The 12,349-nt window shown below is 43.1% G+C and overlaps 1 protein-coding gene across 1 annotated transcript in view; it reads right to left on the reverse strand.

Moving 5' to 3' along the window:
* LOC124789774 (juvenile hormone esterase-like) overlaps window positions 1–11,977 on the reverse strand; it is a 93,665-nt gene extending 81,688 nt beyond the window's left edge. Inside the window, exon 1 of the mRNA XM_047257240.1 lies at window positions 11,862–11,977. Coding sequence (XP_047113196.1) covers window positions 11,862–11,975 — 114 coding nt within the window. The 5' untranslated portion in view covers window positions 11,976–11,977. The remainder of the gene's footprint in view (window positions 1–11,861) is intronic.
* Window positions 11,978–12,349: the final 372 nt, after the last annotated feature.

Raw genomic sequence — 12,349 nt, forward strand, 5'->3', positions numbered from 1 at the left:
CATTTATAGATAACGTAAACAGGTATGGCCCTGTCACAGTTCCTTGCGATACTCCTGAAACTACCCTTACTTTTGACTATTTTACCTCATTAAGAGCGACGTGTTGAGTTCTATCTGTAAGGAAGTCTTTCCAATCGCAAATCTCTTCCGATACAGGGTAAACTCGTGGTTTTTTTCCCAAAAAGCGACAATTCAGAACTGTTTCAAACGCCTTCCTGAAGTCGTGGGTCATGACATTAACGGTGCACCGATATCTGCAATTCTGCGGATCTCATGGAGGAACAGAGAGAGTTGCTTGCAGAATCCATGTTAATTTTGATAGAGGATGTTTCTGTTCTTCAAAAACGTCACGATACCTGAGCTTAAAACGTGTTCCACAATTCTAAACAGACTGACGTTAGTGATGTAGATCCATAATTAAGTCAATCTGTCCTACGCCCTTCTTGAAAATGGCACTTACTTGCGCTTTTTTTCCAGTCGCCAGCCACCTAGCAATTCCTTTCGCATAATCTCTGTACAATCTCACTGGTCTAGAAGCCTTTCCACTACTAAGCTGTTATAGTACTGTTTTCCACGATGAAACGGATTCGGAAGACCAAATTCAGTATTTCGGACTCCTGTCTGTCATCTTCCGTTTTCTTCTGAGTACAGCCAAAGAGTGACTGAATAGATTATTTACATACGCTTGCTGATTTTGTAGAAGACCAGAATTTCGTAGAGTTTTAAGTCAGCTCAATTGGCAAAATTTTGCTTTCGAAGTCACTGAACGATTCTTTTCGTTGCTCTCCTAATTTTCGTTGACGCTTTGTTCGGCTTTTTTTTGTCAGCTTGATTTTGACTTGTCTTTGCGATAAAGCTTTCTTCTGTGTTATTACACGGCTATTAAACCATGGTGGATCTTTCCCATCCATTAAAATCCTTTTCGAAACATGCTTGTCTAAGGCATACGGAACAATACTTTTCAATTTTATCTATTTGTGCTCCACATTTTCATCCCCGTCAGTGAACACGTGATGTTGACTGCTAACAATATCAGGAAAACGATAGATTGCTAGTGACTCTACAGACAATTTGTTGAGATGCAGATAGCGACAACGAAAAGACTGTTACTCATTTAGCATTCACCAGAAAGGAAAATACAGATGCACATTCATACAAGCAAGGACACCTCACGCACACATGAGTGCCATCTCCAGCAGTTTGGACCGGAATACAGTTGTCACAGTGAGCGAAAGTAGCAACGTGGAGTGTGGCAGGTAAGTATGTGGGGTATCAGGGCAGGGGGTAGGGGGAGAGAAGAGCGCTGTGTGGTCGAGAGTTAACGGAGTAGATGGAGGCTTAACAAGGCGCAGCGTCGAAGGAGGCCCGGTGTTGGGGGACCGGCGGAAGGACACCTGAAAAGGAGAGTTGAAGGGAATGGGAAAGATGGGCAGATGTGTAGGTATAAGGCAGTACACAATGAAAGTGAGTGGACGTGAACAGGAAGCTAGTGGTAGGATAGATGGGGCAGAGACGGTTGTGTGGAGGGTGTGAGGACAGTAAGTTACTGCAGGTGAAGGACAGGATAATTTGAGGAACAGAGAATGTTTTGTAAGAATAATTCCCAGCTGTGCAATTCCGAAAAGCTGATGGCAGAGGGGAGGATCCAGCTGGATCTGGTTGTGAAGCAGCCTTTGAAATTGAGCATGTAATATTCAGCTACATGTGTCACAGAGTGGTCTACCACACTTCTGGCCAAAGATTGGCGTTGGTCATTCGTCATGGTGGACAACTAGTTGGTAGTCATACCAAGATAAGAAGCTCTGCAATGATTGCTGCTACATGACATGGCTGCTTTCATAGGGGGCCTAGTCTCTGATGCGGGTAGGATAAGCCAGTAACAGGAATGGGATAGAAAGGACTGGATGCATGGATTGGGCAGGCCACAGGGATATCAATCCCTGTGGCATGGTGCTGAAGTTGGGACTCAGTGACGTTGGGTTGGCAATGGGACACCACCTTACAAGGGGTGGGGACGCTCTTGGGTAGGATGTGTTTCAATTCAGGGCACAATGGCAGGTGTTTGTATGCCTTCCCTTCAAAGGGGAATTAGTTGTAAGCTAGGATAAAGTTGGTAAGATGTATGAGGAATCAGGTTGTGGGTTCAGAGTCTGAGGGGTGTTTGGGAAGGTAGTTTTCAGTAAAAGCAAGACCATGAACGTGAGATATATTGATGTACAGGGAAGTGACGTCAATAGTAAAAGTGGCAGGAATGGTGGAAGTCAGTGAAGGAAGAGGTGGTATTTTTGACGTGGGAAGCTAGATAACAGGCGACTGTTTAGATTCCTATTGGTCAACGAGGACCGAAATTCTTTTATTGGGGACAGAACAATCTGTAACAATGAGGTGCCAATGACTGTAAGATTTGTGGATTTCGCGGAGCATGTAGAAGTTGGATGTGAGGGGTGTCTTGGGGGTTCTGGGAAGGACCTAATTCTAAAAGGAGGGATTTCTACTGAATTTACTTTCATGTAAACCTGTAGTCACAAACGGCTCTGAGCACTATGGGACTTAACATCTATTGTCATCAATCCTCTAGAACTTAGAACTACTTAAACCTAACTAACCTAAGGACATCCCACAACACCAAGTCATCACGAGGCAGAGAAAATCCCTGACCCCGCCCGGAATCGAACCCGGGAACCCGGCGTGGGAAGCGAGAACGCTACCGCACGACCACGAGCTGCGGACTGTAGTCACAACTTCACTCATAGTGCTCACTGGAAGCAAAAGTAGCGCAAGTAGTTACAAAAGGCAATGCTGTTTGACAAAGGTTTTTGCCATCATCTCCGTTGTCATGTTGGAAATTGATACCAAAACCAGTTAGCCCAAAAAACTATACTCACAGACCAAGAACAAGTTTTACGTCTGCTTTATTTGTTCAAAAAATGTTCAAATGTGTGTGAAATCTTATGGGACTTAACTGCTAAGGTCATCAATCCCTAAGGTTACACACTACATAACCTAAATTAACCTAAGACGAACACACACACCCATGCCCGAGGGAGGACTCGAACCTCCGCCGGGACCAGCCCCACAGTCCATGACTGCAGCGCCTTAGACCGCTCGGCTAACCCCGCGCGGCACTGCATTTCACATGTTGTACCAGAAATAATAACATTTTCACCAATACAATCTTTTAAATATGCTACAGAAATAATGGCAAGAGCATCTCTTCATCTAGAAACTAATAACACTTCGCGAGTTTGTATCTGTATCTATTTTCCATTTGTATTCCATTTTATCAGATATGAATGTATCGTGTAACATTGCTATTGCACTTTAATTCCTACCATTGGAAATCGTATTTCAGTGTACAATGTAGCTTGATTAGTATTCACTCTTACATCAGATATGTCATAAATTAAAGCTACATTCTTACTGGTTGTAAGCACGACGCGTTCTAATTCCTCTACTGTGGATTTAATAACATTGCACTCACTTGCCCAGAGCATCTTGACGGACTGCCTCATACAAAGTTTAGATCTCAGTCCTTGCGTAAAAATTTAAAAAAATAATTAATTAGCAAGTACTGTCTTTTCTTGTGGACTCCTGTGAAGAGAGGTAACCTGAATTTCAAATCTTGTGTGTATGGTGTAATTGAAATATGTCAGACGTTCGTGTGTCACGTGAATAAAGGTCACTTGACATTCTATAATTCCCATGACATATTCTATTTCGTGTGTAAGGTACTACGAGAAAATATTATAAAAGGTTTCTAAACTACATTCCCGCAAAACTCTAAAACTCATATACTACCGACGACCCTGAATGAAGTGAATTGCCTGATGACCTAGCTGTAAGATTCAAGTATGTATTTGTTTATTAGTATGCACGTTAGTGCCAGTACTCAAGTTGATCCCACAGGGGTAGCAAACGACCTTAGTTTTGTATACGGTTGTGGGGACTTTCGTCTCAGAGAGACAAAACATGGTGGTGTGGTAGATCTTTGGGACAGTCTTCGGTGTGAGCTAGAATGTGATAGACGAGACGGCCTGTTCTAATGCTCAGCTTAATAAAGAGTATTCTTATCATCGACGGTGGCTTACTACTGCCGTAGTATCCCAATTTGCACACTGGAGACCTAACATCAACCACGAATACACTCAAATTCTTCTCTGAAGTCCATCGTGTTTGCTGTGTAGTGATAACGTGGCCATCATGCACCAGCTATTCTACTTAGATCAACAGATGCTGCTCGCAAGAATACAGTTTAGGATCGGTTTGGACAGTGTGTGAAACCGACTCTGAATACTGCATGTTTTCGTTAGCAATAGTCAACAGTGGCATGATGCCGCATCAACAATGGCGGATACTGTGAACCTATTAACTGATTTATATCCAGTGAATTACGTAGACCCCTTTGAGGGTCTCCTCGATTCTAACCATGTCTGCAACACTACGTTTTATTTACAAAGAATGAAAAACGAAAATTGTAAGATGTACGACCTGTTTTAAACATCAGGTAACAGGTCTATAATTTGGCAATAAATAAATAAATAAACACTACGTTCATGTCACCTGTGTCTTCCACACATCACACAACGTATTTCAACATTCGCAATTCGCCATCCTACAACCAACTACGCATGAACAATCGGCAGCCATCTTGCCCACATACTTCACGAACATAATGCGACCACTGGTAAACTGAGATGTTCATGTATCGTTCAGCTCAAACTGCCACTTTTCGACTCCAAGAATCTGAGCATGTGGTTAACGAACATCGAGTATTTTCTTCAGACAAACAGCATTTTCGACGACCAGTCAAAGTATACGCATACGTTTAGTGACCTGGCCAGCCACTCTGAACTAATTTATGATATCATCAAGCTGCCTCCTGCTGGGAATAGACATGAGACACCAAAGGCAGTGCTGTTACAGAAGATAGTCCTGTATGTGGGAACAGCAAATCTCGAAATGTCATGTACGAGATCAGACATGGTGATTGTACACTCTCCCATTTCTGGCTCTGCCTCCACACCTCAGCTCATTCACCTTTTATATCGCATGCCACGCTGTGTACCTTGTTGTTGATCAACCTACCAAGAGACCTACAACTTAGTTTAATTGCGAATGAGACAGAGCCAAACAGATGGCGCTTGGCTATGGCTGACAGAATGTTCAGTATCTTTAGTCATAGGCAAAAAGTAACAGCATCCCAAGATTAGACTCAGTGTCACTTGCGGTGGAACAACCCCCCCCCCCCCCCCCCCCCTGCACTCTGTTGCATGGACACAAACGGTCACAATCACAGCAGACAAACTCCTTGATGCGTGCACATTGCAACAGTGTCACACATCTCGTACTGGTTCCAGGTACTGCTTCTTGCTGGCATCTTATGCAATTCGGCGATGCTGCACACTAATTTTGGTACCATTGTGGGTACCCAAACTCCATAAGCATGTCACAATAGGCGCTACAGCCCGTGACGCATAACTATGTCTCCTCCAAACCACCAGAATATGTAATCTACAAACACCCGCCTCAGCAGTTATTCATGGATGTCGCTGAGAGTGGCTCTCTCTTATTCAATTTTATGCCAGAGTTATGTGTGTGTTTGCATAATTATCTTAGACTTTCAAGTGAAAAGGTGGCGACAGAAGTGTGTATTTGTTCACAATTTTAAGTACACACCATGGAAATAATGCATATATTTTACCTTTATATTATTATATTATATTGTATCATTTTAGTACTACACAGTTTAATGTAAATTCACGGAAATAATGCATATCTTTGAGTTCGGCATCGCTTTAATACTACGTACCGACTGGCATGAAATAAGGAGTAAGGGGAGTGTGCAAAGCGCAATTCATATAGTCAGGTGTTTTAAATTTATTATATTTATTTATTGGTGTCTCACTTTAATATTTCGCTGTGATTGAGTGGAAAGGAGTGGAGGTGGGTGGAGCATAATGCACAACTGGGCTATGTAGTTCGCAGTGTTCGATTTTTCATTGGATCTTTCTTTTTTATTACTGCACTGTGACTGGTTGGAAACAGTTGGGGGGAGGGAAAAAGTTGATGGAGCTAGAGGGAAGAGTGGGGAAAGGCCATGTCAGATGACAGACATGGGGGAGGTGCGTGGCTGCCGCCATCTTGGATTGTGTTCGTTGCATTTCACATTGGTAACGTAAATCCATTCCTTGCATTGAATCACAGAGATCATTACTTACTACTGGTACTTCATCTCGTATTGGAGAATACTTGGAAGCATAAGCTATCTCCTTTTCAGCAGCTTCCTGAATTCGTACTAGAACTGCAGCTATCCCATAACCGCTAGCGTCAATGTGAATTACTTTCTTGGCATTCTATTCATACAATGCTTTAACTGAAGGATATGTTAGTGCCTCATTAAGGACAATGAAGGATTCCCTTGCACCTTGTTCCTAGGAATGTTGGTGTCTCCCTGCACTAATGCTTGCAATGGATGCACCTTAGTACAGGACACTTACATGAATTGACGGTAGGGTGAGCATATTACAGGAGAGCTTCTCACATCACAATTGTGTTGGGGAGTCGAAAATTCTGTGACTGTTCTTATTTTCTCTGGAGCAGGGCGGGTTATAGCCAGTCACTAGATGCCCCAAGATTTTCATTGGTTGATGAAGAGGCACTTTTTCGGATTTAGGTGGAGACCTGAATTCTGAACACACTTCAGCACATTTTGCAGGCAGCTTATATGTTCATAAAAGGTTTCAAAAGAAAAAAAAGAAAAAAATACATAGTCATCCAAATTGCAAAGACAGTTTGTCCATTTAACTTGTCGGCACAGGTTGTCCATCATACGTTCGAAGATGTCTCGAGTGTTAACAGAGTACAAACGGCGTACTTTGAAGTCATAGAGGCCTTCACGAGTTTTTATCTTTTCCCAGTCAGTCTCATGAACCTGTTTGCGTGTCCGAGGTTGATAAATACACACATCAAAACAAGTTTTGCGTCACCTCTGTTCCCATAGTTATGGAACCCGAACAGACAATTGGAATACAGATCATTGCAGCCGTTTTATTGCTCATGAAAGCCAGGCATTGCATGTTGTACTACCATAGAGCGAGACCTCAAGTGGTGGTGGTCCAGATTGCTGTACGCACCGGTACCTCTGATACCCAGTTGCACGTCGTCTTGCATTGATGCATTCCTGTATTCGTCGTGGCATACGATTCACAAGTTCATCAAGGCACTGTTGGTCCAGATTGTCCCACTCCTCAACGGAAATTCAGTGTGTATCCCTCAGAGTGGTCGGTGGGTCACGTCGTCCATAAACAGCCCTTTTCAATCTATCCCAGGCTTGTTCATGTCTGGGGAACATGCTGGCCGCTCTAGCCGAGCGATATCGTTATCCTGAAGGACGTCATTCACAAGATGTGCACGATGGGGGAATGAATTGTCCTCCATGAAGACGAATGCCTCACCAATATGCTGTCGATGAGGTTGCAGTATCGGTAGGGGGATGACATTCACGTATCGTCCAGCCGTTACGGCGCCTTCCATGACCACCAGCGCCGTACGTCGGCCCCACAGAATGCCATCCTACGAAACAGCAGGGAACCTCCACTTGTTACACTTGCTGGGCAGTGTGTCTAAGGCGTTCAGCCTGACCAGGTTGCCTCCAAACACGTCTCTGACGATTGTCTGGTTGAGGACATATGCGACACTCATCGGTGAAGAGAACGTGATTCCAATCCTGTGCGGTCCATTCGGCATGTTTTTGGGCCCATCTGTACCGCGCTGCATGGTGTGGTTGCAAAGATGGACCTCGATATGCTTGCGCATCAAGCAAACTATTGCGCACAGTTTAAACGTGGTGGCGTTGTTGTCAGGGTTCCTCCACGCCATAATCCGTAGGTAGGGGTCATCCACTGCAGCAGTAGCCGTTGGGCGGCGTAAGCGAGGCATGTCATCGACAGATCCTGCCTCTCTGTATCTCTTCCATGTCCGAACAGCGTCTCTTTGGTTCTCTCCCAGACGCCTGGACACTTCCCTTGTTGAAAGCCCTTCCTGGCACCAAGTAACAATGAGGACGCGATCGAACCATGGTCCTGACCGTCTAGGTATAGTTGAACTACAGACGACGCGAGCCGTGTACCTCCTTCCTTATGGAATGACTGGAACTGATCGGCTGTCGGACCACTTCCGTCTAATAAGCGCTGCTCATGCATGGTTGTTTACGTCTTTGGCCGGTTTTGGTGACATCTCCGAACAATCAAAGGGACTGTGTCTGTGATACAATATCCATATTCATCGTCTATCTCCAGGAGTTCTGGGAAACAGGGTGATGCAAAACTTTTTTTGATGTGTGTATTTTGCTTTCTCCTGTCAGCCTAGGTTATCGTCAGTATGTGGGAATCGGTAGATGATCTTTTTTGTGATTTTGTACTGTGGCTGGGACTAGGCACAGAATCGCCTTGTGCCATTCTTTTTGCTCACTAGAAGTCTGAGAACTCTGAGAGTTCAATAATATCATCTTTAAGCATTTTTTCCACATCGCCTCTAATTGTACGTCGTTGAGCAGGCGACACTTTGTTTCAAATCTGGATTATTGGTAGATGTTTCTCGGTTCTTTACCATGAGACATAACATTACCAAAGTTATCCATTGTTGATTTGAACGCATCCGAAAATTTGTTGAGAATGGATAACTATCATCCTCATTGGTCCTTGGTGAGGCCAATTCCCATTTTCAGTTAGACAGTAGCTTCCTCTACTGCGTCGTTTGCAGTGGTAGTAGAGCACTGCTCTACTACTAGTCGCTAACTTGCCATTCTCGGGCTGGTTCAGCTGTCCCTCTTCAGGACAGAATCGTGGCTTCTCGTTATAGTTAGTAATATGAAGTTATTCTTGTCTCTCTGCAATGCTTATAATAATAACACTAGCATGTAGATTTCTTTTGTGAGACTGAGTATCTTTTTGCAATCTATAAAACCCTCACAGTTAACTGAATACCTAGACTGAGGACCGGGACTCGTCTCGTTGATTGCAGAGGGATAGCAAAAATCTACAACGGCAAACAACCACCGTAATTCTAGAGCTCTGTTCATCCATAGTCTATGATTGCTTTTGATGCCCGTATCTGAAAACAGCATTATGACTACGTTTTGTTAAAACCACGAATTCGAAGGGCTGTGTTCTGTCATTGATAGTTATTCTTGCAGTACATGTTCTGGTCTGCTGGACATATTTCCCTTTTGCGACTTTTACAGCAGTCGCTTTCGTATCACGAAACATATCTGTATTTAGCTGGTGGCATAAACATTTTAGGTTACTGAAAGAGAAGTCCCTGAGTCGCCCAGCGACCAAACAGGTTGGTCGTTGATGATGGCGTCATGGTGATTTACTGACACCTTGGGATCGAGAGAGATAGCGCACTGGTTAGCACACTAGACTAACATTCAGGTGGATGACGCTTCAAATCCACATCCGGCGATCCTGATTTAGGTTCTCCATGATTTTCCTAAATCGTTTAAGGCAAATGCCAGGATGGTTCCTTCGAATAGACACAGCTGACTTCCTACCACATCTTGCGCCCCATCTCTAACGATCTCATCGTCGACGTGATGTTAAACAGTAATGTTAAACTTTTTCTGATATCTTTGTGATTGTCGTCCATGGCGGATTTTCATCCCAGTCGGGCCCACTTACGCACGCGGTCGCTTCGCGTCCGGTAGTTTTCCTGAATTCGGCGGTCAGACGAAATGCTGGTACGTCTGTACGACGACGGGGAACAGCTACGACATGTTTGGGAGTAACTTGTTCAAGACACAGCAGAGAGCTTCTTTTACCGGTCAACTATTAATCCTCTGCATTTGATGGGCTTCAATAAAATTGTTGTAATGTTTGATGTCTGACGGCGTAGTAATGGTCAAAAACTTGCCACATTTCTCTGCAGCAGTATACAACGTGTCCAGTGCATCATCAGTAGAAACGTAACGGTGCGTATTCTCTGTCCTCGAAATACCTGTTCATCTGTTGGGCGTTACACTGGGCAGAGGAGTTGGTTGTATCTGCGTTTTTAGGATGCTGGGTTGTTCTGCGGTGCAGGTTCGAGTTGGTGAAGTCCATTCATCTCTTCTCTTATTAATGGCATATAAGAGGGACGAGGACTCGGAGATCTTCAATAACTGCCACAGGGACCCTTCGTAGCATTTGCTCGATGAGTTGGTACCACCTAATAAATTCCTCAGTAGTTGTGACATCCTTTACCGGAAGAGCTTGGTACATGCATTTGTGACTCCTGTTATGAAGACCTTGATTTTGCCAGCTTCTGTCGTATACTGATTCATAACGTGGCATGGGGAAAAATGGTATTGCATCGCTTCCCATTGTCATTGGATCTGGTTCTTCAATTTTCGTCTGATAAACGGACTTGTTGCTGGTTGTGACCAAACGTTTTCTTCAGTTCGACCTGGAATTAATCCCATCTTCTCTTCATTGCTCTCGAATCGATGTCGGGCTGTGGCATAGGAGTACAAATTTGCCAAAAAACATCCTGTTATCCTACCTATTGTGGATGGCGACTTAGTCGAGTACTTTCAGCCATTACGACAAGTCAAGACCAGTATTTCCGGAAAACAATTATAGATACCTGGTATGGTACTGACATACTGCTGGTTTGGAATCCACTGATCTTTTGCATTCTTCTGTATATTACTATTGTCAGGAACATGGATGCATGAACTGTTAAGCTGATTGTATGACAGTTCTAGCACTTGTCTACCATTTCTATCTTAGGGATTGTATGGGTGATACTTTTCCAAAAGTCTGTATATATGTTCTGATACTCGTAGACAGTTTCAATAGTTGCTTCGTTGTCAACTTTCCCCAGTGGTTCCAGATATTATTTTATTTTCAAATACATAATACGGACACGACGAGAACCACACAGCAAACCAGTTGCATGTCAGAAGTTGATTAAAACCTTTACTTAGGTGCAACTACTTGGATGTGTGGTCCCATTGTATCCATAATTCTACTGTTGCCGATTGCTGCATGTTCAAGATTTTAAATACACAATATGTTACTAATTTGCAACAGTTTCCATTCACTGCCAACTTGCATCTTTCGTCTCCATTTTCTCCACTGTCTTATCCCCCCTCATATATTCGTCTTCTGAAATGGTTTCACATTTTAATTCTACTTATGCTTGTTCAGAGATGCTTTCACATTACAGCCATGCAGTATAGCAACAAAATTGTGAAATACAGTAAATTAAAGAACCAAGTTTCAGCAGTTCTATATACTTAACATAAATATAGCCACAGCTCTCTTGTGTATAATGTGTAATAAGTGGAGAACCAGAACAACGCCTCATGTATAAGTATAGCCCCATTCTACAGTAAGTGGTGGGTAGTGTCTATTTGCTCCTTCTTTCGTTCAGAAGGCGAATCCTATGCTCCCCACTAATACTAGCAATGTAACCCAGTAGGCTTTCAAAACCATTCTGTAAATAAATCCTCTTTAAGACCCTTCTCAATGTAACGGGTTATCTTTCGGCGTTGATAACATACCAGTAACCATTCAGAAAAGTTTAGAAGAAACTAATACAAACAGTCCACAATGCATCAGTTATCTGGAAGATATCCCACCTTCATTATGGAAACTCACAATTACGACAAATCTGTCGACTTTTTCTCAAATCACGACATATTCATTATATTTCCTAAATTCTATTTTACAGCACTAGAACTACTATTCTAGGTCTCTAAAGCTACAGCACTAGTCATTATGAACTACTACCATTTCAGTACACAAATATGACGTCTTCTTTCCTTAAGTTTGCGGTTAACTAATGCGTTCAAAAAATTTGTCGAGTCTAAACGTTACCTGGCCATAGGTGATGAACTGAAGAAGGAGAATGCCAAACAATTTTCTGACGTTCAGCAGCATGGCAATAGGTTCGTCAGCTTCGCGAGCAGAACCCGAGTGACGCTTTTGCATATTATGGCTGATCCTTTAAATGTGCCTCGGCCTTCACTCAAGGTTTTCAAGCTGCTGAAATTTCTCGGTAGCCTGTTGTCGATACAGCTGCTGCACAGGTGTGTTCCATTTTCAAAGAGTAAAACACAATCACGTGAATTCATGCATTGTCTCTTGGCTGTGTTTTTGTGTTAGTGGCTGAAAGAAGCTTGTAAACAAAGTTTTGAACGTTGGTGCCTGTGCTCCCTTGTTTCTCGTAAAGTGAACGAAAGCTGACGTCTTTTCCATTGTTAACTAAGAGAAGTGCTTACTTTATCTTCTTCATCCAGCCCTTACTTCGCAAAATTATTGTCAATTAGGCATCAAGATAAAGAATGTTCATTCTACACGCTAGA

The sequence above is a fragment of the Schistocerca piceifrons genome, chromosome 3 (genome assembly GCF_021461385.2).
Source record: "Schistocerca piceifrons isolate TAMUIC-IGC-003096 chromosome 3, iqSchPice1.1, whole genome shotgun sequence".
Lineage (NCBI taxonomy): Eukaryota > Metazoa > Arthropoda > Insecta > Orthoptera > Acrididae > Schistocerca > Schistocerca piceifrons.